At 32.6% G+C, this 24,211-nt stretch overlaps 2 protein-coding genes and 1 non-coding gene across 3 annotated transcripts; 1 reads left to right on the top strand and 2 right to left on the bottom strand.

Annotated features, from left to right (window-relative positions):
• Positions 1-2,244: 2,244 nt before the first annotated feature.
• Positions 2,245-2,995, bottom strand: LOC136234673 (chaperone protein dnaJ 11, chloroplastic-like). The gene has a single exon (XM_066024140.1). The coding sequence runs from the start codon at positions 2,955-2,957 to the stop codon at positions 2,433-2,435; it is 525 nt and encodes a 174-aa protein (XP_065880212.1). The 5' UTR covers positions 2,958-2,995; the 3' UTR covers positions 2,245-2,432.
• A 14,760-nt stretch (positions 2,996-17,755) lies between these two features.
• LOC136201800 (small nucleolar RNA Z279/snoR105/snoR108) lies at positions 17,756-17,858 on the top strand. Its single transcript, XR_010674139.1, has one exon. It is a non-coding gene; the product is annotated as a small nucleolar RNA Z279/snoR105/snoR108 (small nucleolar RNA).
• A 970-nt stretch (positions 17,859-18,828) lies between these two features.
• On the bottom strand, positions 18,829-22,331 carry LOC136201271 (protein PSK SIMULATOR 2-like). Its single transcript, XM_065991896.1, has 11 exons — positions 22,179-22,331; positions 21,996-22,088; positions 21,813-21,903; positions 21,014-21,107; positions 20,766-20,863; positions 20,432-20,501; positions 20,106-20,209; positions 19,903-20,019; positions 19,717-19,793; positions 19,556-19,600; positions 18,829-19,458 (listed from the first exon to the last, which is right to left on the bottom strand). Exons 1-11 carry the CDS (start codon positions 22,214-22,216, stop codon positions 18,984-18,986), a joined length of 1,302 nt encoding a protein of 433 aa, XP_065847968.1. The 5' UTR covers positions 22,217-22,331; the 3' UTR covers positions 18,829-18,983.
• Between the last annotated feature and the right edge of the window lie 1,880 nt (positions 22,332-24,211).

Below are 24,211 nucleotides of genomic sequence, written 5' to 3'. Positions count from 1 at the left end.
TTCACTTTGAAGGAGTTAGCCAATCTTCTAGATCCTTCTACTTGCTGGGCTGAGTTGGATCACAAGCCTTTTGATCTGTTTTGACTTTGTTTGGGCCTTGACCTTGCTTATTGGGCTTTGGACTTTATCTTAATATCTTTTGCACTTGTATAATTAAATACTCCAAAAATACTCAACAAACACATTAGTAACAAATAAATCAAAACATTTAAATTTAATGTGTTGGGAATTTATCTTAGGGATTTAATTCTAATTTAAATAGATTTGTCAAATCAAAATCAGTGTGGAAATGTGTTTCAACACATTTTACTGCCGTTCGAGTAGTCCCGTAACCACCAATCGTTCCAAATATTTACTTGGAGATCATTGCCATCTGCCGCCTTAAGCCACACATTACATGTGCCTTGAACTTCAGATACTACGTCATACCAAACTTCAGTTAGAACCTACCCGAGACAATAAAAAAATCTCACCCATAAATGTATTTAACTTTGAGAAATAAAAAAAATAAAGTATCTGGTCTAAACAGGAGGGTCTATGGCAGTTTAGCTAGCATCGCAAAGTTAAACGAACGGAAATGCCTGAAACCAAGTCTTTCATGCTGCTTTCGGTGACACAAGTTACCCCAAAAAGCCCAATGAATCCGTTTTTCTTCCTCTAAATTTAGATCCCACCAAAACCAATTCATCATCCACCGCAACTCCTCATATAGAGAAATAGAGGTTAAAAACATACTAATAGAAAACGTAGAAATCGCCTGCTAAGAAAAATAACTATTTTTTCATTAATAGGCTCACCGAATGATAAACTCGACAGTCTTGATCATATGCACCTTAATGACTATATAAAATTTGATCATTAACCGTTAGATCTAGGCTTATTAAATCCAAGGCTCACGATACTTTGAATCTCCACCTTAAGATTCTAATAAACCTAGATTTAACGGTCAATGACCAAATTCACTTGATCATTAAGGTACATGTCAACATTCCTCAACAAATTTTTTCTTTTTACCCCAAGTCAAGAATAACTCTAAGAAGCATGGTTGGGCCAACGTACACGGCCCGAGAAGTCACTCGACAACGCCCTCCCCAGGTTGAAACGAAACGGTAGGGGAAAAAAATTAAGATTTGTCGTCAGCTTGTTGACAGTTACTGCTACCACTAGTTTGCATATTTTAATTGAGTAAATACTTAGTGGCACTCCATACTCCTTTAATTTATATTTGGATCATACTTTCTTTTGACATTTCATTTATCTAATTGCAATTTCCCCCTTAAAATTGCAAAAGTAACCATGTTGTGTTTCTCTATCTCAGTTATTGATGATTCATTGATGGTGATGTTATCATGTTTATCAAAAAAATATGATTCATAGCTTCTTCTTTTTTAGCTCTTGGTATTTTGCTGATTTGAAGGTTCTTTCATGCTCATTTTTGCAGTTTTGAATCATATAGTATCAGTGGCGGAACAAGGACCTTGGATGATCCGGAGTTCAAACATATTAGTAAAAAAAGTTCAAAGCGTAAAAAAAAAAATCAAAATTAACTGTATGGTTGACAGTAAATTTTCAAAGTTCAGCCCGTTGGGGCTGGGCAAAATTTTTTTAGCTTCCAACGCATTAAAACTGTAAAAATGTTATCATTTTTTAAAAAAACTAGCATTGAACTAATAGAAAATTAAACATGTTTACTTTTTTTAATGGTAAATACATAATAAAAATGAATATTAAATATGTTTATTTTTTTTAATGGTAAAGACATATTAAAATGAATTCAAGAGTGTTATCAAAATAAAAATAAAAAGTCCATTTAAATTAATTAATAATGGTAGCATTTTTTATAATTATTGAAAAATAAAATTAAAATAAATAAAAACTTTTTAAAAGAAAATGAGGTTGAGAGGAGTTGAACATAAACCTCTCAAATAGAAGTAAATATTCATAACTATCTCATCTACCTTTAAACATTGAAATAATATTACATATATATAATTCTCTCCAAAATATTACTGGACACCGTTACTAAAAAAAAAAAATTCTCAATTCTCCGGCCGCCTGCCGGGGCACGAACCCCCAATCTCCTCTGGTTCCGCCCTGTATAGTATTAAATGTTACTTCTCCAATTCCAAAGGAAATATCTCATGTCTATTATTTTTCGATGATGACATTTCAGTTTTAACTAACACGTGCCTTTGCTGTTACTGCAATTTCCTCCAAAATTACAAAACTAAGCAGGGCTGGATCTACTACAAGGTAAAATAGGACTTAATTTTGTAATTCAAACAGGCTATAAAAATGGCGCCTATGTGTATTTACAAGTACCAAAATGCATTAATACTCATTAATTAATCTAAGCTATCCTAATCTAATGATCAACACTAATTAATTACAATTCTATCAAAACCAGATTCTTTAATTTCCCCCAATTTCCTCTACCAGCACTGATCGGTTTCCCATCTCCTCCGAGGAGATCGGCAAAATCCAGAAGCTGCGGCATAACTCGCTACTGTGGCTGCACTCGCTGATTTCATATACGGAGAACTACTCATCGGCCGTGCTTCCCGGAAAAGCGAGTGATCATACTCAGATCGTTTCTCGGGATCGGAAAGAGTTTCATAAGCTTCGTGTATTTTCATGAACTCGTAAGCTCTGTTCTCTTTCTGACCTACAGCTGCGACATCGGGATGTAAAACTCTCGCCAGTTTCCGGTAAGCGGATTTGATCTCTCCAAAAGAGGCGCCGTTCTGAATCTCTAGAACTTCATACAACGATCCAGGCGATGTAATGCGGGAGGAGGATGTTCTCTCGGCGGTGCTGTTGGCGCAGGCAGCGGAGATACGGAGAGGACGGAAATTGATACGAGAGGGGAGAGAATGGAGTTCGTCGGAGGGAAATTTTAATCCGGCGAAAGTAGCGGCGGAGGAAGTGAGAGAGGGAATAGAAGAAATGGAAGCCATGGTGATATTTTGTGTTGATGGAAGATTGAATTGAAATGGAAGGAGGATGAGTTGGGGATATATAGGGGAGATTGGGGATTTGTTTAACCATGGTTAGTTAGGAATGGTTAAGGGTCGGGTCTTATCCATTAGAAAAATGGGATTTGTTATGCTGAGTCAGCAGCTACGTCGGTGGAAAAGAATCTATTTGTGATAACCGGCAATAACTGACTTTAGAGCCTCAAAACAAGGAATCTTTTGGACGTTTCTCTCTTTCTCTCTGGAAGGAAGGAAGCTTTGTTTCCGCGTCTTGCATAAATTCTGTTACAAGTTTTATTCTGCTTCCAGAAAATATGGCCACTGTTTAATTACTTAACAAATTCATATACCTAAAAGTAATAATTTAATAGTAACAAGTTGAATTTGTTGAAAATAATTAAGATTTAGTTCTCTAAAAAAGGTTCTAGTTCAGAATTATTTTTCTTTTCTGAAATTTTTTGTCTTTGAATTCGAGAAGATAAATATTTAATAAAATTATAAAACAACTATTTTTATTTATTTTTTTAGAGAAAAGAAGGAAAAAAACAAAACACCACAACAAGTTAGTTCGAGATTAGCTTAAGAAAGCTAACTCCCATATTATTTTCTGAAAGCAAAGACAAAAGGAAATTAGGGGGAGACGAGAAAATCGAGACGCCCAAAGCCCTCTCATGGTCTTCTGTAGCAAGCCGATCTGCCACCCGATTCTCTTATCTGTAAACATGGCAGAAGTTAATACTATCGAAAGAGGAGCATATCCTTCTAATTGCATTGACTAAATTCTGGCTCCCTAAGCATAGAACCCTTTTATCAGAAATTAAATTGATTGCTTCGAGATTTTCTGACTTCACGAGCAGCTTCCTAACCTCCAGACCCTCTGTCATCCTAAGCCCAAAAAAGATACCACAGAACTCAGCAATAAACGAAGGGCCCAAGCCCAGAGTCTGAGCAAAACCAGACAACCAAACACCTACAACATCTTTTAAAACACCATCGGCAACAATTCTTCCATTCTCTTTATACGATTCATCAGTATTCAACTTCACCACCCCTCACCAGGTCTATTCCAGCCTAACAGATGAACTGCTATCCTTTGGATTAATATCTATTATCTATAATAATAATAATAAAAAATAAATAGAAATAAGTGGATCCAAATAGAAGGTTAATTCTCTGTTTTTATAGTTCCTCTTTATTATTTTATTTCAAATAATAAATATAAAGTTTAACTAACATTAAAAAAATTATTGATAATTATTTCAATTAAAAGCAACTAATATCTACACGTAATTTATTAAAAAATATGAATCATTAAGAAAAGAAATTGCAATAAAAAAATAGTCAAGTTTACTTGTGTTCATACATCTAGTAACTAACTAGTGAGAGAAAATTTGGCTTCCTTTATAGCATTTCCAACACAATTCTTGTGACGTCCGTGTCCAAAATTTTTATAAGTTGATATTGGATTATATAACATCTCGAGTTCATTATTTAAATTTTAGACCCGAGATAACATCTTTGGTTATATACGATGAATTTTTGTAGTCGGAATAATAAATCAAGGTTCAATTTGGATACTGAATTATAGTGATGTTTAGACGGAGGAATAGTAAATGATACATAAATATAAACAATGAAAAGTTAAATATCGGAATTGTTAACGGATCGTTTAAATATCGTAATTAATTTACAACATCAACAAAATTAACAATTAGAGGTATTAAAAATGTTAATTAGTGATGTAGACTTACAATTACTTAATGTTGTTGGTATACAACAATTCTAAAGTTTCATGGAATGTCAAAAAGAAAAAAATAATAAAAGAATAAAATACATATTGGCCCTGTTTGGAAATTAGCTGTTAGCTGATTACATTAACCGTTAGCTGTTAGCTGATTACATTGGCTGATTTGATTAACTGTTTGTGTAGACCTGTTTGGTAAAAATTAGCTGATTGATAATAGCGGTTTGTGCAAAAAGACGAATAAGGACATTAATTTTGGCGCAGGAGAAGAAGAAGTCTATTTATTGGGGTCAAAAAAGTCCATTAATTTTAATATCCCAAAACGCTAATTGAAAAAGCTCATAAAATGAGCTTTTTCAAAATTAGCGTTTTCATCCCAAAACGCTCTTCCAAACCTCTCTCCACCAAACACTCCAATCAGCGGTTTCAGTGGTCAAACCGCTAAAGTTGGTCAAAAACGCTCTTTTTATCCCAAAACGCTCCTTGACAAACAGGGCCATTATCTCTACTCAAAACTTTGAGAATCTTCCGGATATATCTAGACTTTAATAATAATAAAAGTTTCAGGATATATCTACACTTTAATTCACCGGTTTAGGGGGGGATTCATTTTGTTTTGGGGGAAAAACTAAACCTTTTATCCGCCTCCTCTCTTCCTCACTTACTTTTCTCTCTCTCTCGGTTCGAAAGTAGCAAGGCTCAATGGGTTTACTTATTCCGTTCTTATCCTCGATCACGGAGGCCTCCTCCTAGTGGTTCGTATTCTCTCTTACAGAAAATCGTCTTGTCTGTACGTTTCTATGCACGATTTCCTCTTTTATGAATGTTTACTTACGGTTGTGTGTGGGTGTTGTTATTCTATGAATTGTTTTTTTTTAACGGAGAACGCAGATCTGTGGCTGTCCGTTTGGGGTTCGGAACGACCTCCTATACGGGTTTGCTAAGTGTGGTTATAAAAAGATTATTTTCTCTAGTTGGTTTTGTTCTGAAGGGGGAGTCAGCGGGTTCTGGATCTTATTTGTTCGGTAAAATAAATAGTTCAGACATAGATTTTGAGCAGGTTATTATTCTGACTTTCCGGTAGAGATAGGCGTTTCAGACTCAGATTTAGAGTAAGTTTGAATAAAAGCCCTTTGAGACTTGGATGTTTAAATTGGTTCCAATTTGATAAAATTGATAAATATGTGTTAGACGTTTAAATCGGTTCGTTTGGTAAAGGTCTCGTGTTAGACCTTGGGTTAATTCTTTGGTAGAAATGATCTGAGTGATAAAATAGTCGGGTTTATAGTTTGATTCGTTTACGATTCGTTTTAAAATGTACAGTGATTTTGAATCGGGTTCGTCCGGAGAACGAACAGTTTAGACTTAAAATTTTGGTTTGTGTTAAAGAGACGTTTGGACTTGAGATGAATTCGTATGGTAGAAGTTCGGTTAATCACGTGAAAAATAACAAGTACTATAAATAAATAAAAATAAATAGTACAAAGTCATATATATATATATATGTATATACACATATCCGTGAACCTAAATATATGAGAATTTGTAGTTAAATCATGTATGTCGTGAATAACTTAACTCGAAAGACTAATTGTATTTATAATTATGGAGATTTCTATTTAGGGAGATTTAATAGCTTACTCTAAAACAGTTAGAACTACGTGGCTTTGATTCCCGATTTAAAGATTGCAAGATGTTTGGGATACGTAGGAAGCTTGATAGAATTATCAAGTCCAAGCCAATAATTAAATAAATGTTAGGTAGTCCGAATAAATTTTTATCTATTAGAAAATACGTCCGGCTTTTAGACTGTTAGAAGTTTATTATCCTGTTTCAATTCATACCCGATGCCGTTTGGGGTCGGGTTTGACAATTCTTCTTAATTTTTTTCCTATCACTAATTCTCCATTCTTTCTCACAATCCTTATTTTTTCTCTAACCTACTCATCAAATTCCTTTTCCAAAAAGAATATTATCTTCGTTATTCCATTTCACATACAACATTTATTAATATTATAAAAAAATTTGCATCTAAAACATACATTTAATAAAAAAAACTAACAAAAATACATTAAATTAATATTCCCTATAAAATGGGAACCATTTTCCTTGAAGAATTCTAAACTTTGGACACAGAGATGGTTGGACTTCAACCAACTCATCAGCATCTCCAATGCTTCTTAAGAGGAGTGTTGGAGATGTTCTTACATTATTTTTTTCTTTTGAGTTTTCTTTTAATTTTATCTTGGCTTTCTATAAGTAACTTTTTTATTTTTTATCTCTCTTGTATATTTTGTTGAATGATTTTTACGATAAAGTTTTGATCTATTCTTTTTATTTTTGGTTTATTTGTTGTTCATTTTCTCATATCTAGATTTCCATGATTTATATAGTGAATTTCATAAAGAAGATATATTTAACTACTTCCATAAAAGAATAAATCTAACGTTTAACATGATTTAGGAATCTAGTTTGTAGATCCTTTTTAGTTTTTTATTCTTTAAATATTTTATTCTATATTGTTAGCACTAAATAGCGTTTTATTTATGTTGTTTAAATATCTGGCTCTCAATCTGACCATCATCTGTTGGATGGCTATTTCTTTTTTTTTATGAACAATGTATTTTATTTTGACTATTAATGGATTGGATTAGTTTAATCTTAAAAAAAATTATACCTCACATATAAATTTAAAAAGAATAACATATGAGGAAGATAGGCATATCGTAAGCTAATATGTCATACAAGGATTATGTATGTAACAGTCAATAATTTGACAGAAAAATAGTATAAATGGAATATCATTCAAATTAAAAATTAGAAGAAAAAGAATAGAAATTTCCATGCCATTCGAAATTGAAAAAATAATTAATGGTCCGTATATCATTTAATAATTTTCAGACTTAAATTCAAACTTTTGTACCGGCCGTGGTGAAAATAGTGTTGCTGACGTGTAAGCAAATCGTGAGTGAGCTGTAGATAATAATGCAGAAAAAGAAGACGAAAATGAAGGAATTTCTAAACACAAAACAAATCTTGTACTGGAAATATTGTCCTTATCCTAATCAGACAAATACAACTGCCAACTGTATCTATTTAGCTGACTCAGCCATGACAATATATACAATATCACTTCATATTTTATTTGCTACATTATTTTTTACTATTAAATCAAAACATTTAGAGGTGTTTGTTTCAGTTTTTCGGAGAAGCGTTTAGCGTTTCACTTCAAACCGCAGAAAATATAACGTTTGGTTAGGTTTTTATAACCGCAGCGTTTAGCATTTTCTCTGAAAACTGCAGTGTTCTGGAGCGTTTCACGAAAAGCTCCTATTTGGAGCTTTTCATAAACAACTGTTTGTAGTTATATGTTATTGACAAAATTATCCTTCTTATTTCCATAAAATATGTTTATTCTTTAACATTATTTATATTTATACAACATAATTACCGGAAGAATAAGGTTTTGTTGCGTTCAATAATTTTTTTTATTTTTTATATAGATTATTTTTATTAATTTGTGCAACATATTTTTTATTTTATAATAGGATAAGGTGCAAAAATACCCCTAACATTTATAACTATGAGCAATTTTACCATTAACGTCTAAAATTGTGCAATTATACCCCTAATATTGGCAGCCAAAAGCAATTTTACCTCTAACATTGACAAGTTGGGTCCATTTGAGAAATAATTTATCAAACTGTCTTTTTGGTCATGAATATTGTCATCTACACTTCACATATGCACCATTTTATCATTGTTAGTAAGAGATCACAAACATATTATTAGACGTGATTTTTTTTTAAGAAAATAAAAAGATATATATTGTCTTTTGTACGAGTTGGATAAAAAAAATTTCAAATATTTCACCGAATTTATAAATATTAATTTTCAATTTTATTATTAAATCGTAAAAAAAAATAAAATCTCTGTTTTAGAACTACTGATTATGTGCAATTGGTATAGAATAAGAAATAAAATATCTATGTTTTCTAATAATATCTGAAATCGACCTAACTTGTCAATGTTAAAGGTAAAATTGCTTGTACCTGCCAGCATAATGGGTAAAATTGTATCATTTTAGACGTTAAGAGTAAAATTATTCCTAGTTGTAAACGTTATGGCCATTTTTTCACATTTTCCTTGTTATAATTTCATCGTTGATTAATTTAAAACATGTCATTTTTAGACATTTTAAATCCGAACAACAACAATTCAATGTAGTTTTACCAAATACTAGTAAGTAAACAACTAATAACAAACAGCTAACAATAACAGCTAACAGCTTACTGCAACTGCAAACAGCTAACAGCTTACTGCAACTGCAAACAGCTAACAGTAACCACAACAGCTATTAGCTAATAGCTGAACCAAACAGACCCTTACTGTATTTATTTTTATAAGCTGTAGTAGAAATGAAAATTTTCCCTTACATTTCGGAAATTACAAAAAAGAGAAGTTAGATTTATTACTAGAGCATATAGAATATCAAATGAGTCCTAAGTTATTTTATTCCTTAACGTTTAAAACAATTCCTCTGCATCTTGGGAATTTCCAGTTGTCCCTCCTTATTTACTCGTTATTCACTTACGGATAAACTCTACATTCTCTGTTGTGTTGATGATATCTTTGTCACAAGTACGAGTCTGGTCCTCATTTATCATACCATTTAGGCCATTGAATTAGAATTTCATATTTACATTCTTGGGTGAGCTTTCTATTTTCTTGGACTTGAGATCGTCTACACCAAGCGAGGAATTCATCTGTCTTAGGTCAAATATGCGAGTGACATCATTACAGAGATTAAGATAGCTGATTGCAAATCATGCTCTACTCCTATGCCACAACACTCAACTTATCTAGAGAGCATGGTACGATGCTAGCATCTAGGGACGAGTACCGCAGTATAGTTGGTGCACTACAGTGCCTCATGTTGACTCGTTCAAACATTGCATTTTCAGTAAATAAACGGTGTCAATTCTTGCACTGTCCAATAGATGAGCATTGGAAAGGGGTCAACCGTTTTATTCACTATATTAATGGCTCTCACATTCTTGACATTTCTTTCTCCTCTCAACCGATTCGTGTTATTCATTGTTATTCTGAAAGTGACTATGATGGTTGTCCGGATGACCATCGATCACATATGCCTTCTGTGTTTTTCTTGACAATAGCCTCATCTCCTAGCATACTTGGAAGCAACCCACATTTGTTCGATCTTCCACTGAGAGTGAATACAAAGCAGTTGCTAATGTCACATCGGAACTTCTTTAGATTCAATCTCTTCTACAAGAACTACGATTTCCAATTCCGCGTCATATTCAGCTATGGTGTGACAATGTTGATGCTATTTATCTCATGGTAAATTTTGTCTTTCATGCTCGTAAGAAACACATTGAGCTGGACTACCATTTTGTTCGTGAACATATTGTTAATGGTTTCTTATCTGTTCGTTTTACTCCGACTGATGATCAGGTTGCAGATATTTTAACCAAGCTTCTATCAAGCACTCGTTTCCTATTACTCTGGGATCATCTACGATTGTGTCCTTCGATATCTGTTTCATAAAGGTTCTGTTTGATAAAGGTTGTTAGTACATATCCTATCAGTCTTATTAGAGTTTCACTATTATTATTATACTATATACTTATCATGTAGCTTTATATTTTTATTTAGAATTTACTTAAAATAGAATTAGAAGGTGCCTTCTATGGTTTCTTTATTTTTTACAAAGTAAAGCTTACTTTGTTTTTTTCATTATTGGATGATGGTGGACTTTAGCAAAATAAGTTCATCCAATGATGGTAGAAAAAAAATAAGATTTACTTTGTCAAAAACAAAGTAAGCATAGCCTAGCCCGAATTAGAATAAAACTAGATTACATTTTTTTTTTAAACTATTAGTAGTATAAATATATATTTTCGGTAAACTCTAACCAATTCAACCTAAATTTATTCCTTTAGATATTTTTTTAACATTTACATACGCCTGATTTTATTTTATTTTGTAAGAAAAAGTTTAGGTAAGGGTATATCTACCCACTTTCAAAGTCAGGGCAAACCACAGATCTCGATTAGAGTTTACAGTGGAATTTACAGATTACCTACCAATGATTTTATTAATGCTAGAGATTCATTATTAGCACTTTTTTTTTCTTTTTCGGGTTTTCCAATCCGATAATTTTTTTTAACAAGACTTTTTTTTTTTTTTTTTAAATTAAAGCTGTCACTTTTAATTAAGGCACCTTAAAAAAGAGAAGGCAGAGAGAAACACGGCTTCCTGTCTTAGGGCTTAATCTATGGATAAATCATAAAAATATATAACTCATATCTAGTTAATATAGAATATTTAACTCATATATATAATTAAGTCAACCAATTAGAATTAAAAATATATAACTCATATCTAGTTTAGCAAAGTCCACACTAATCTTTCATACTGCCCAAGATGAGATGGAAGGATGCACCAAAAACAAAAGTAATTTTAGTTTCTTAAATTACCCAAGATATATTATTGAAGTATAAGAATCATTCCTAAAATATTAGCAAAAAAAAAAAAAAAAATTGAAAGACGTGCTAAGAAATACTAACAAAAAAGGTCATTAGGATAAAGAATTATATATATGCAATTAAAATAGTAATAGCAAAAGAATATAAACTAATTAATGGTTTTATATAGAATGAAGAAAATTATACTATTATTTTATATTCTAACTCTATGCATGCACGTCTCATTTTAACTAGTATATATTTAATATAACAGCTACTGAAATTGATTAAATAATGAACTCGAGTCTTTGCTAGATTAATATAGTAATACACTACTAAAATATTAGATTAGTTATTAATCACATAAATGATGGGATTATGAAACTCGAGCCTAATAATATTATTATTTTACAATTATTATTTGTTTTTCATTCATCTATTGACTATCTTAACTTTTCATATCCTTCCGACTTCTTTAATTCTCGTTTTTGTAACTTTTATCTATTATTGTTTAAAGCTCAATTGACATCGTTTCTTTGGGATTGTCGTAACTCTCATCCTTTTGATCAAAATCAATTGTCGCCACCTAAGCTTCTTGTTGATAAAACCCCGAATTCATTATATGATTTCTAGGAATAGCGGGATCAACAAGTTCTAGTTGGCTTCTTACATCAGTTATGGAAGCTCTTCTTCCATAGATTGTTGATGCTACCACGACACTTGAGGCTTGTATAAAATTAACTCAAGCATACGCTCTCGCTCTCAGATTCAAAATTTAAAGGCTCGATTGCAAAGCTTAAGTCGTGGTAATATAGGGGTACGATTGGTCAGCTACATTGTTATGTTGTGTTCTTGCCAGATGTATGATCTCTTTGTCTTCTCAAAAGCAACATATTGTGTCATATTCTTCCACGGAATTGTTCCATTACTTCAACTACATCTGAAATTGGATGGATACAAATGCTTATAGGTGAAAGTGGTTTTTTTTTTATTAATCCGCTCTACTTTATGGTGTGATAACATGAGTACAATTTATTTAATTATTAACTATTAACCTCGTCTTCCATTATCACAACAAATATTTGGAAATTGATTTTTATTTTGTATGTGATAAGGTACATCCAAAGGCTCCTGTTGCTTCCACGACTGATGAAATAGCAGATGTCCTTACCAAGTCGTTTCACATGAGTCATTTTCAATTACTACGAGACAAACTAACAGTTCATCCACACCCTGTATAACTTGAGGGGGATCGATAAGGAGTTTCCGCCACAATAGTTCCTTATGTCTCAAGAATTTGTAACTATTTAGGGAAATAGAGTTTGTTTTAATTAGGAACTTTACAAACCGAATCCAACACTGCTAAGTGTCCCAATTTACGTGTGTGTCCTATATATATATATATATATATATATATATATGTCCTAAACTATGAATTGAACAATTCAAAAGTTATAATTGTTATAGGGATGAACCAGGCAGAAGTTTGTGGGCGTAGTCTATAACGACGCGGTCTGAAGTTGGTGATGCCGAGATAGGAGACTTGTGTAAGAAGCGTTCCTAAAGGATATTAATAATAAGATAGAAGTAAACTGAATCTCACATTAAAAATAGAGAGAAATTTACAATCGCATGTAAACACATTTTAAAACTATTAAAAGCAATAGATTGAATTAATTTGAGTTAAAACGGATAATATCTAAGAGAAACAATTATAATCAACAACTCAACCAAGCTAATATTTCTTCTTCTTCTTTATCTAATAGCAATCTGTAATGTGGTTGTATGAAATTAATTTATTGAAAGCATCTCAAGAGTCCATTCAATATAGAGACAGACCAAACAATTTCAAAGAAATTGAGTGTTGAAATAGATGGATGACTATTAAGATGTTGAACTAATCCTCTCTATATGAGGTAGTCCCCTCATTAGATGTTGTTGATGAGTTTAGTCAATCATCTATATGAAGGGACCAATTTAGAGGGGTGGGAGAGGGTTTGAGGACTCGCGGGTCCTCGGAAAATTTCATTAAATCTCTCTACAAAATACTCATAAATATTGAAGTACCTATATTAGTGATTTCTAAATTTATATATGATTAAGCTGTCTTAAACATTTTTAGAACCATATGCTAAATGAAAATATTGAATCATAAATGCGTTCATATAACAATAATGTTTCTACAAAATGAAACACTAAAATACTTCAACTTGAATTTTAATATAATAAATATAATAAAAACAATTTAATTTAGATATTTTATTAATAAATTGGACTTCTTAGAATTTTTAGATAGTTAATTTTCCAGATAAGTTAACATTCACTTAATTTTTCACATAATAAATAACAATAATAATTTAATTAGTTTTGTGTAATAATAATAAATTAGGCTCCCTTAAATTTGAGGCTCTGTACGTAGGGATGGCAACGGGTACTCTACCCGCGGGTACTCGGCACTACCCGACACTATCCGACCCTAATGGGACTATCCGTACCCTGTATAAAAGGGTACGGGACGGGTATGGGATCAAAACCATTACCCGTGAGGGTAATGGGACGGGTATGGGAAGACCCCCAGGGTACCCGGTACCCGTTACCCGTCATAAATTTTTATATATTAAAAAAATATTATTGTGTTTTAGATGTGAGATTTGAATACTATCCTTTTGTTCTTTAACCATTAAGTGATACCACTAAACTATTTTATTTTTATTGATTAAGGTTCAATTTGTTCAATTTTTAAATCGATGATTTATTAAGTTTATACTTTGTTAAATTTGTAATATTTTTTATTTTATTTATTGATTCTTAACGGGTAAGTGTACCCGTGGGTACCCGTGAATTAAATGAGAATGGTATGGGATGCAAAATATATACCCGTTAGGGTAATGGAAAGGGTACGGGTAGTTAAAAAATAAAAGGGTAAGGATTTGGGATTGGCACTACCCGCGGGTACCCTACCCGTTGCCATCCCTATCTGTACGGGATAGATATGATACTCTCTCCTCCTACTCGGCTCAGTGTACATATATATAAACTTTATAGTAGTACATAGATAAAGGAAAATTATAATGTGAATGATAATAGATTTCTTTAATTTCAATATATGTAATTGAATGGGCGGAAAAGTTTATGTAACCATTTAATTGAGTAGATGAACGTAAGTTAAAGCAATAAATGCCAACCATATACTAGTTCAGATCAGATTATAATAGTTTGGATAAGGTAGATCAGGTACCTACTGCATTAAACAATTTAGTTGTACCATGTATAGGAGGTACACCTGTCTATGGTCCAGGTACCCGCTCGGTCCATCCAGGCCCGTGTCCCTTAGACCGGGTTAGGATAATAAAAATTGTTCATAGGTCCAGTCCGACCCAAACCTATTAAAACCCACCTATTTTTTGGACGGGTTTGGAATTAATAAAAACAACACGGGCCGGTCTAGCCCGGACCGGTCAGCCTATTAATATTGATTAATAAATATTAAATATTCATTTTTAAGTATAATATTTATTTTTTATAATTAATAATTATATATATATATATATTTAGGTGGGCTTATATGGGTTGGGCTTGGAATTTGATTTTTGGGTCAAATACATGAATATCATAATTAAGTACAAAATTACAACTAAATCATATCACTAAACTTAATTCTTAATATGTCATTATTCTCTATATATTATTATTTTACATCATAATTTAAAAATTCTAAACTCAAATTCATAAATCATAAACTCTAGAAAATATATTCTAGACTTTTAATTAATAAACTCTAATCCTTAAAATATATTAAAGTATTGATTTTACTAGTTTGACATAATCTAAATTTATAACTTGACATAGTTATAAATAGTTCTTAAAAGATGAATTTTTGTGTAATTTTCCTTTGATTTTTCAGCCCGAGCCCGTCTAAATTAATAGTGAGCTGGACTGGGCTTGGACTGAGCTTTTTTACCTAAAAACCCGATAGGAGGAGACATCGTCGCCTATTATCCACCTCCTATCACCTTCAATTAGTAACGGCATAGTACTCATTTGGCTCCCTAAACTATGGTTTTAAAATCAATTAGAAATTTAAACTATCAAAATCATCAATTGAGTTCTCATTGTAAACAACAATCATCAATTGAGGCTTCATCGAAAATTATTCGGTTGAACAATTTCAGACCCTCTTCTCTAAACTCATTTTGAACCAATACAGAGATTATTATAGTCTATATCAAATAGTCACAGTTTTTTATTTTAAGATAGGATGAGAATTCATATGATGATTTTTACTTAGTTCAGCGACCTGATTGATGGTTTTGATAGTTTAAGATCTAACCGAGAATTAGATTGATTTTCCTTTCTTATAGTACTGATTTGTAACGCATGAAGGTAGAACAATTTCCGCATTTGAGCAAAAAGATGAAAATGGACTTCGTGTCCTCCAATACCCTGAAGGAACACACAAAGACAATTTATATTTTAATTCTATTTAAAAATATCAATTTAGCTTGTTACGTTGTGTTTATGGTTTATTTATACTAATTACAAATGAATATAAAAGTTATCACACCAATTTGTTTTCTTCTAGACATACAGGTTGTAGTTTAGTTGGCACCGCATGCTGAGTTTGTGGAAAAAGATCTCAAATTTGATTTCCACTAAATACATCCGTAGGAAGGGGTGAGGAACCTTAACTGTGACTAAGTCCCGAACAGGATTATCTCAATGAGGATACATGTGGTTTAGACCAAAAAAGTTTGTATTCTTCTATGGAATCATATATAAAAGAATTTTAAATGGGGATAAGATTTTAAAAAATTACTCATGATGGATACAAACATAATACGGTAACACCTCGGGTACCCGCTATAATTTGTTAATTTATATTTTTTACTCTCTTAACATATTAATTAATGCATACTAAAAAATAAAGGAATAGATGAAGAATCTCATATCAAATAATTGATGATTTGTATTTGTTATTGAATTTTATATTCTATTATTTAAAACTTTAAGCATTTGATTTGTGAAATATTAAATTTATGTATATTTTATTAAATTTATAATTTATTTATCTATTTATTATTTAATTGATATATTTAAATGAATACAAGTACCCATAAATTATATAGGATGAGAATGTTATTTAATTTTTTTTAACATCAATCAATCTCCTTAGGTGGTATGCATCTCTTTCTTAATTGATTGAGTTGTATTACTTCAATGTAGAAGTTCTCCTTTCCATCATATCAGATTTGCACTTTGGACAAATGAATCCAAAATGATTTTTTCATGGCCCGAAATTCTTGTGTTATTTTCAAGCATATTGATAAATTATTTATCTTATGGAGCAAAGTAAACATATTCATGAGTTCGATGGCTCGTTCAGTCGGTTCGATCTAGTATAGATTGAGTTTCAACATGTATATTTATTTATTTTGTCTAAATCTGTTCAATCCGCACACAAAATAGTTGAGTTTGGATTTATCTCAAAATTTGAGTCCAACTCTGCTCAGTCAGACTTTATATTATATAAATATTATATACATATTTGTTACATTTGTTTGGCTTAATACATTATTTGCTTCTTGAATTTGTTCAAAAAACTTGATTGATCCCCTAAACTTTCAAAGTATCTCAATAGCCTCTTAAACTTGCATAAAATATTCAGTTAGCCTCCTGAACTTGCGTAAAATGTAATCAATTGATCACTCGGTTGCAAAAAGTAAGTTAAATGCGGAAGATGTATTCCACGCATCTTAGAATGTTATTACATAATTCAAAAATATATTAAAAAGGAAGTTATTGCTTGTTCAATTATACAACTTGTCTTCTCTAATCTAAGAATCGTATAGCCCGATTTCGGTCGTTTTACTTTTTATACGACTCGTGCAATACATCTTTCACATTTAACTTACTTTTCTGCAACCGAGTGATCAATTGATTACATTTTGTGCAAGTTTAGGGGGCTAACTGAACATTTTATGCAAGTTTAGAGGACTATCGAGACACTTTAAAAGTTCAGGAGGGCAATCAAGCTTTTTGGACAAATTCAGGGGGCAAATGATGTATTAAGCCATATTGTTTGGTTATATAAAATTGTTTTTGTTGAATTTTATTGATATTAACTAATTTTTTAATTTATTTATTTTTTATTATATATATTTATAGTTTAATTTTAATTTTTTTGGTAATATAGTTTAATTTTAATTAACTTTTTAATATAAATATATATTAGTTGTATCGACTTGAAATTCTTATAATAACTCAGATGGACCTGAATCGGATGCAAATATAATGTAGAATAAGCTGAACTTAGATAAAATAATTTAGCAAAATATCTGATTATCTTGCCCAAGCCCAACCCAAACCCGGCCCAGTCCATAAACAGTTATTGAGCAAAGCAAAGCTGAGGCGGTTGCGTAATAAATTTGTGTTGTGTCAGCGTTTTCACCTATCCCACATCGACAAAAAGCAAGAGAGCGGGTCGACGTGCTCACTATAAAATAGTGAAAACAAGGCGCTAGAAATTATCCTTCTTGGCAGTAAACGGGATGTGATGAGTGGTCAATGCTCGCTAAAGCTATGCGAGATGGGTGTCCGCCCTTGCCAGTTACGACAAACTGGGCACCCTCTTTTTAACCATCTGATCCCAAAAACTATAGTTTAATTTTTGTTTCTTTCATAGGCATAAATTGCTTGCCGCATCTTCCAGCAAGCCTTTTATTATAGCTGAAACTTTCTTTTGTTTTATAAATTGTGTTGTGTTTTTTTTCTCCCTTATGAATTAGTGAGAAAGGTCTAGGGAACCTCTAGATTTGGTGGAGTTGTAATCATTTCAACCATTAATTGTAAACCTCTAGACTTGGTGGAGTTGTAATCATTTCAACCATTAATTGTAAAATTAATGGATGAGATTTGATTGATCAATAAATGACTAATTAAATATTAAAATTTATTAATTAAATTTCATTCATTAATTTTGCAATTAATGGTTGAGATTACAACTCCACCAACTCTAACTCTAGAGGCTTTTTAACTCTAGAGGATCCCTACACGGAGAAAGGTACCGTGTTGTTTTAAAATAGGAACAACTGTTCAGGGTTTAAATTACCTTTAAAAATTGGGGTTAGGGTTTGATCTATCTTTAAAATATACTTTCCCTTAAAAGCAAAATATTAAACCTTGTCACTTATCACTTATAGGGTTGAAATCGAGCTGAGCTATAGCTCGACTCGACTTGTCAGATCTGCTTATGAGCTTTTGAATTGATACGTTTATAAATCAAGTAGAACAAGATTGAGCTGAACTACTCATGATTAGCTCGGCTCATTTATAATTCTACCCACTTGTAATGAAAGATGGGGATATTCTAATTTAAGGTCTAATTTTTAGCATTAATTTTGTTTTGAGATTTTTCTAATTTTGCCAAGTCAAGAGGTAAAATATTATTAAATAATAAGTCAAGAGAAAAGACATAACATTTTGGATAAATCGGAATACAAATGTTACCAAATAATAGATCAAGATAACATTTTGGATAAATCACGGGTCTAATAGTGCTTTAAGCCAAGCAAATTTTTCGTGTTGATCTTAGGATAAAGTAAATTTTTTGAGATTGATAAAACAATAATCTGTATATCATTATATTGATGGTATAATTCAGAATATGACATAAATTGAGTTATATACTACAAAATAGGAATTTAACGAATGAATATACATGAATAATAATATTTAGAAGGAAAGCAATTAATAAATTGTGAAGAAACATAACTCTTACATAGAATCCAAGCCATCCATAATATCCAAAATATTTGGGTGTTCCAAGTATTTTCTTGAACCAATCTCCCTAGCCGGAGAGCTTCCTGTGCTCCGGCTCAATGTCTTCACTTTGTCTCTTCTCTTGGAAAATTCCTGACTCTTGCTTATTCCCGGAACCAATCTCCTCCGGCACACCTTCTGTAACAAATCTTTGTCGTCTCGAGATAGTTGAATGCTGTACGTTGTAGTACCGCGGTTGAGTGATAAAAGTTTCTGCATCTTGGTATGGAAAACCAGTCCCTTACGAGTTGGTGAACGGAAAGGCGCTGTTTTCAAGCCATGATCTCTATGCCGTACTAAGTCTATCAAGCGATGAAGTAATGTCACGAGTTCCAGAATGTACATATCAGCCTTCTGTTTATCAGCATGGTATAGTGTCTGCAGGCGGATCAGGTTGTTCTGTGTCGTTGTGTTCTTGCCGAATTCGCTTCTATCATGAAGAAGAAATGCCATCAAGATTCATTCTTAGTATGATGCATATAATGCATCATTAAGCAAGAGAAAAAGAGAGAGAGATGTGAACTAACCCGGTATTAGCCCATTCTCCGACCCACCCGAAACCTTGATGTGCTCTGCAGACAATTGAAAGAACGTTAAGAAAGAAAAAAATTCAGGCTGTGAAGCACACCTTCACTTGACTTGAGCAATGAGATAAAGAAAAATCGAACAAAAGCATCGATAAACCTACTTGTTCGTATTGGTGGCAACAGGTACCAGCCAGTGGAGAGTCTTTTCGATTTCCGCTTTCACTTGAGCTACCGTAAGCTGCAAACAGGCACAGTACAAAAATCTATTCAATCCATGAACATGCTTCGCGTCGAAGAAGAAACATTTTTCATCCAGTTCAATGAAAAAGGGATAGACCGAAACATACCTCTTCCTTATTCTCAAGCATCTGTATTCGGGAACGAAGAGTTGTCTTAACAACAGTTGGTAACCCATGATATAAATTGTCTCTTGTATTCGGAGGCAAGGAGGTGGGACGAGATGCCTAATAACAGAAAAATTTGGGCTTGTAAGAACCCTATGGAAAAACCGTTCTGGCTGAAAAGGAAACAGAAGCAACAGCGAACTTACAATGTTGTCAATCTGGTTGATGACATTAGCATAATGCAGTGCAAGACCAGCTACACCTAACCTTTGCCCATTCTTACCGTGCTCCTCTTTAGCCAATCTAACACCTACAATTTGTCAAAAATTCAAAGAATTTTATCATTTGAAGAACATCTTATCCGCAACTGTTTTATGTCCTTATGGTGCAGAAGCCAAAAATATCAGGATGGAAGATAACAAAATTCATATTCATTGCACGAAAATGCTGAAGTTATCAATTAAATTCATAGAGTTTCCACGCTCATAAATTCGTCATCTTCTGATGTTTTCACGAGAAAATGAAATCGTACCATTGTGTCCAAAGGCATCCAAGATAGCTTGGTGTAAGTAGGTTACAATATCAACAAGCTTCTCCGTGACCTGCAGAGTATAAGCCGAAGTTATAATACCCACTTACAGTTTATTCTTTATTTCTCCATGATTTGAAATACATTCCATTTTACATCATTAGTTATTCAATTTCGACTTCCATCTTCTTTACAGAAGCTTTTTCTCCGTGGCATGGAAGGAAATTAAGCAAAAGTAATAAAGAGAGTATTGCAAGTAACGTAAACGAATTCCAGAAAATGGATGAAAATGAAATGACAAATGCACTCCTGCAAGGAACGGACTACAATCATGTACCTCCTCCAAATTCTTAGACCATAGAGATTTCTTTTTCAAGCTCCTTACAAGCTTTCTTTGTTGTTTTAGCTCACTTAGTAAAATCGTGAGACTCTCTCCTACAATTACAAAGAAAAGGGCTAATTATACCAATAGAATAGATCATAAAATCACATCAGATATAGCTAATCGATTGCAAACATAAAACCTATCACACTCAAGCACGCCTAAAAGATCATAGCAAGAGAGAGAAATTCTCCATGCCTAACCTTTTTTCGGTAGGTGCAAGGACTCTACTTCTTCAAGCTTTTGCTGATAATCTTGTTCAAATCTGTCCAAAGCATGCAATTCGTGATATAACTCCTGCACAAGAAGAAGAACCGAAATTATTATAGCTGCAAACAAATTAAGTTAGAACTTCTCAAGAAGCAAAATATTGTCCAACATTCTTCATCTGCAGAATAAATGTACTGCAAGATGTCTTTGAAGCTCACAGCACGATGGGTTAAAACACTCTTGGTCAATGAAATTTGGGCACAGCTTTACCATGGTCAATAAACTTCATTTTGTGTCTGATAAATAACTCAACTTTGTAATTTATTTCAATAAATTCACTTCGATCCATTTTCATCAAAATTTACACCGGAAAGATTAAGAAGACCGCAATTTTATTGACGAGCTACCAAATCACTTGTAAAAAGAAGTGAGATGTGGTGGACATGTGGCATTTTCCCAAGTATCAGTAAAGTCACTTTGATGGATATCAGTCAAAGCGACTTTATTGAAACAAATTGCAAAGTTTGAGTTATTTTATAGGCACAAAAGAAAGTTTAGTGACTGTGATGAACGCGCAACAATTTTTTAGAATTGGATAATAAAAAATCAAGAAACATGAAGAAAGGATTTTTCTCAAAGAAGAATGCAGCAAACCCATCGAAGGTAAAAGCTTCAAATATAACCCTGCAAAGACATTAGTTATCTATGTGGCGTGATTCTTTTAAACACAAAATACAGCGGAAAACATTGATACCAATACTAGCTTTTGAGTAGATATGAAAATGAACTTACCGAAGTATGCTGGGCCAGGTTAGTTAGCTCTTTCACTGTCATTTCTGTCTCCGCTCTAGGTTGTTTATCATTGGAATATTCTGAATCTAATCTGGAGTATTACAAGCAAGCCAAAACACATCATTTTGATGTTAGCGAGCGAAATAAGGATAAGAAATATAAACCATAAAACTTCTACCTTACTTTGAAAAATATCGATCCAGGTTGTGCCACTGTGGGTCTTTACAATGATCTCCAAACCGAATCACTTCTCCAGCAAAAACATCAAATTCCTCCCTAAAAGATCATAGAAAATAAGGAAAGTTATGTTGAAGCCAAATATGCTACAAATTGAAAAGTAATAAACAAATTCTAATGAGCAGCGACCTTTTGTCAGCTGCAGCAATAATTAGCAGCTCCTTCATATCTGCAGAAACCAATTGCTGTACCCCTTCTGAATGTAATATCTCTTTCTTCAGAAACTGGACATTTTCATCGGAAAGTGACTGAAACAAATTGGCTCCTTTGGCTATTGTATTAGCTACTTGTTATAATTTCATCGTTGATTAATTTAAAACATGTCATTTTTAGACATTTTAAATCCGAACAACAACAATTCAATGTAGTTTTACCAAATACTAGTAAGTAAACAACTAATAACAAACAGCTAACAATAACAGCTAACAGCTTACTGCAACTGCAAACAGCTAACAGCTTACTGCAACTGCAAACAGCTAACAGTAACCACAACAGCTATTAGCTAATAGCTGAACCAAACAGACCCTTACTGTATTTATTTTTATAAGCTGTAGTAGAAATGAAAATTTTCCCTTACATTTCGGAAATTACAAAAAAGAGAAGTTAGATTTATTACTAGAGCATATAGAATATCAAATGAGTCCTAAGTTATTTTATTCCTTAACGTTTAAAACAATTCCTCTGCATCTTGGGAATTTCCAGTTGTCCCTCCTTATTTACTCGTTATTCACTTACGGATAAACTCTACATTCTCTGTTGTGTTGATGATATCTTTGTCACAAGTACGAGTCTGGTCCTCATTTATCATACCATTTAGGCCATTGAATTAGAATTTCATATTTACATTCTTGGGTGAGCTTTCTATTTTCTTGGACTTGAGATCGTCTACACCAAGCGAGGAATTCATCTGTCTTAGGTCAAATATGCGAGTGACATCATTACAGAGATTAAGATAGCTGATTGCAAATCATGCTCTACTCCTATGCCACAACACTCAACTTATCTAGAGAGCATGGTACGATGCTAGCATCTAGGGACGAGTACCGCAGTATAGTTGGTGCACTACAGTGCCTCATGTTGACTCGTTCAAACATTGCATTTTCAGTAAATAAACGGTGTCAATTCTTGCACTGTCCAATAGATGAGCATTGGAAAGGGGTCAACCGTTTTATTCACTATATTAATGGCTCTCACATTCTTGACATTTCTTTCTCCTCTCAACCGATTCGTGTTATTCATTGTTATTCTGAAAGTGACTATGATGGTTGTCCGGATGACCATCGATCACATATGCCTTCTGTGTTTTTCTTGACAATAGCCTCATCTCCTAGCATACTTGGAAGCAACCCACATTTGTTCGATCTTCCACTGAGAGTGAATACAAAGCAGTTGCTAATGTCACATCGGAACTTCTTTAGATTCAATCTCTTCTACAAGAACTACGATTTCCAATTCCGCGTCATATTCAGCTATGGTGTGACAATGTTGATGCTATTTATCTCATGGTAAATTTTGTCTTTCATGCTCGTAAGAAACACATTGAGCTGGACTACCATTTTGTTCGTGAACATATTGTTAATGGTTTCTTATCTGTTCGTTTTACTCCGACTGATGATCAGGTTGCAGATATTTTAACCAAGCTTCTATCAAGCACTCGTTTCCTATTACTCTGGGATCATCTACGATTGTGTCCTTCGATATCTGTTTCATAAAGGTTCTGTTTGATAAAGGTTGTTAGTACATATCCTATCAGTCTTATTAGAGTTTCACTATTATTATTATACTATATACTTATCATGTAGCTTTATATTTTTATTTAGAATTTACTTAAAATAGAATTAGAAGGTGCCTTCTATGGTTTCTTTATTTTTTACAAAGTAAAGCTTACTTTGTTTTTTTCATTATTGGATGATGGTGGACTTTAGCAAAATAAGTTCATCCAATGATGGTAGAAAAAAAATAAGATTTACTTTGTCAAAAACAAAGTAAGCATAGCCTAGCCCGAATTAGAATAAAACTAGATTACATTTTTTTTTTAAACTATTAGTAGTATAAATATATATTTTCGGTAAACTCTAACCAATTCAACCTAAATTTATTCCTTTAGATATTTTTTTAACATTTACATACGCCTGATTTTATTTTATTTTGTAAGAAAAAGT

This window comes from Euphorbia lathyris, chromosome 7 (genome assembly GCF_963576675.1).
Source record: "Euphorbia lathyris chromosome 7, ddEupLath1.1, whole genome shotgun sequence".
Taxonomy (NCBI): domain Eukaryota; kingdom Viridiplantae; phylum Streptophyta; class Magnoliopsida; order Malpighiales; family Euphorbiaceae; genus Euphorbia; species Euphorbia lathyris.
Note: the sequence above shows the minus strand (reverse complement) of the source record. Positions and strands in the feature narration are given on the sequence as shown.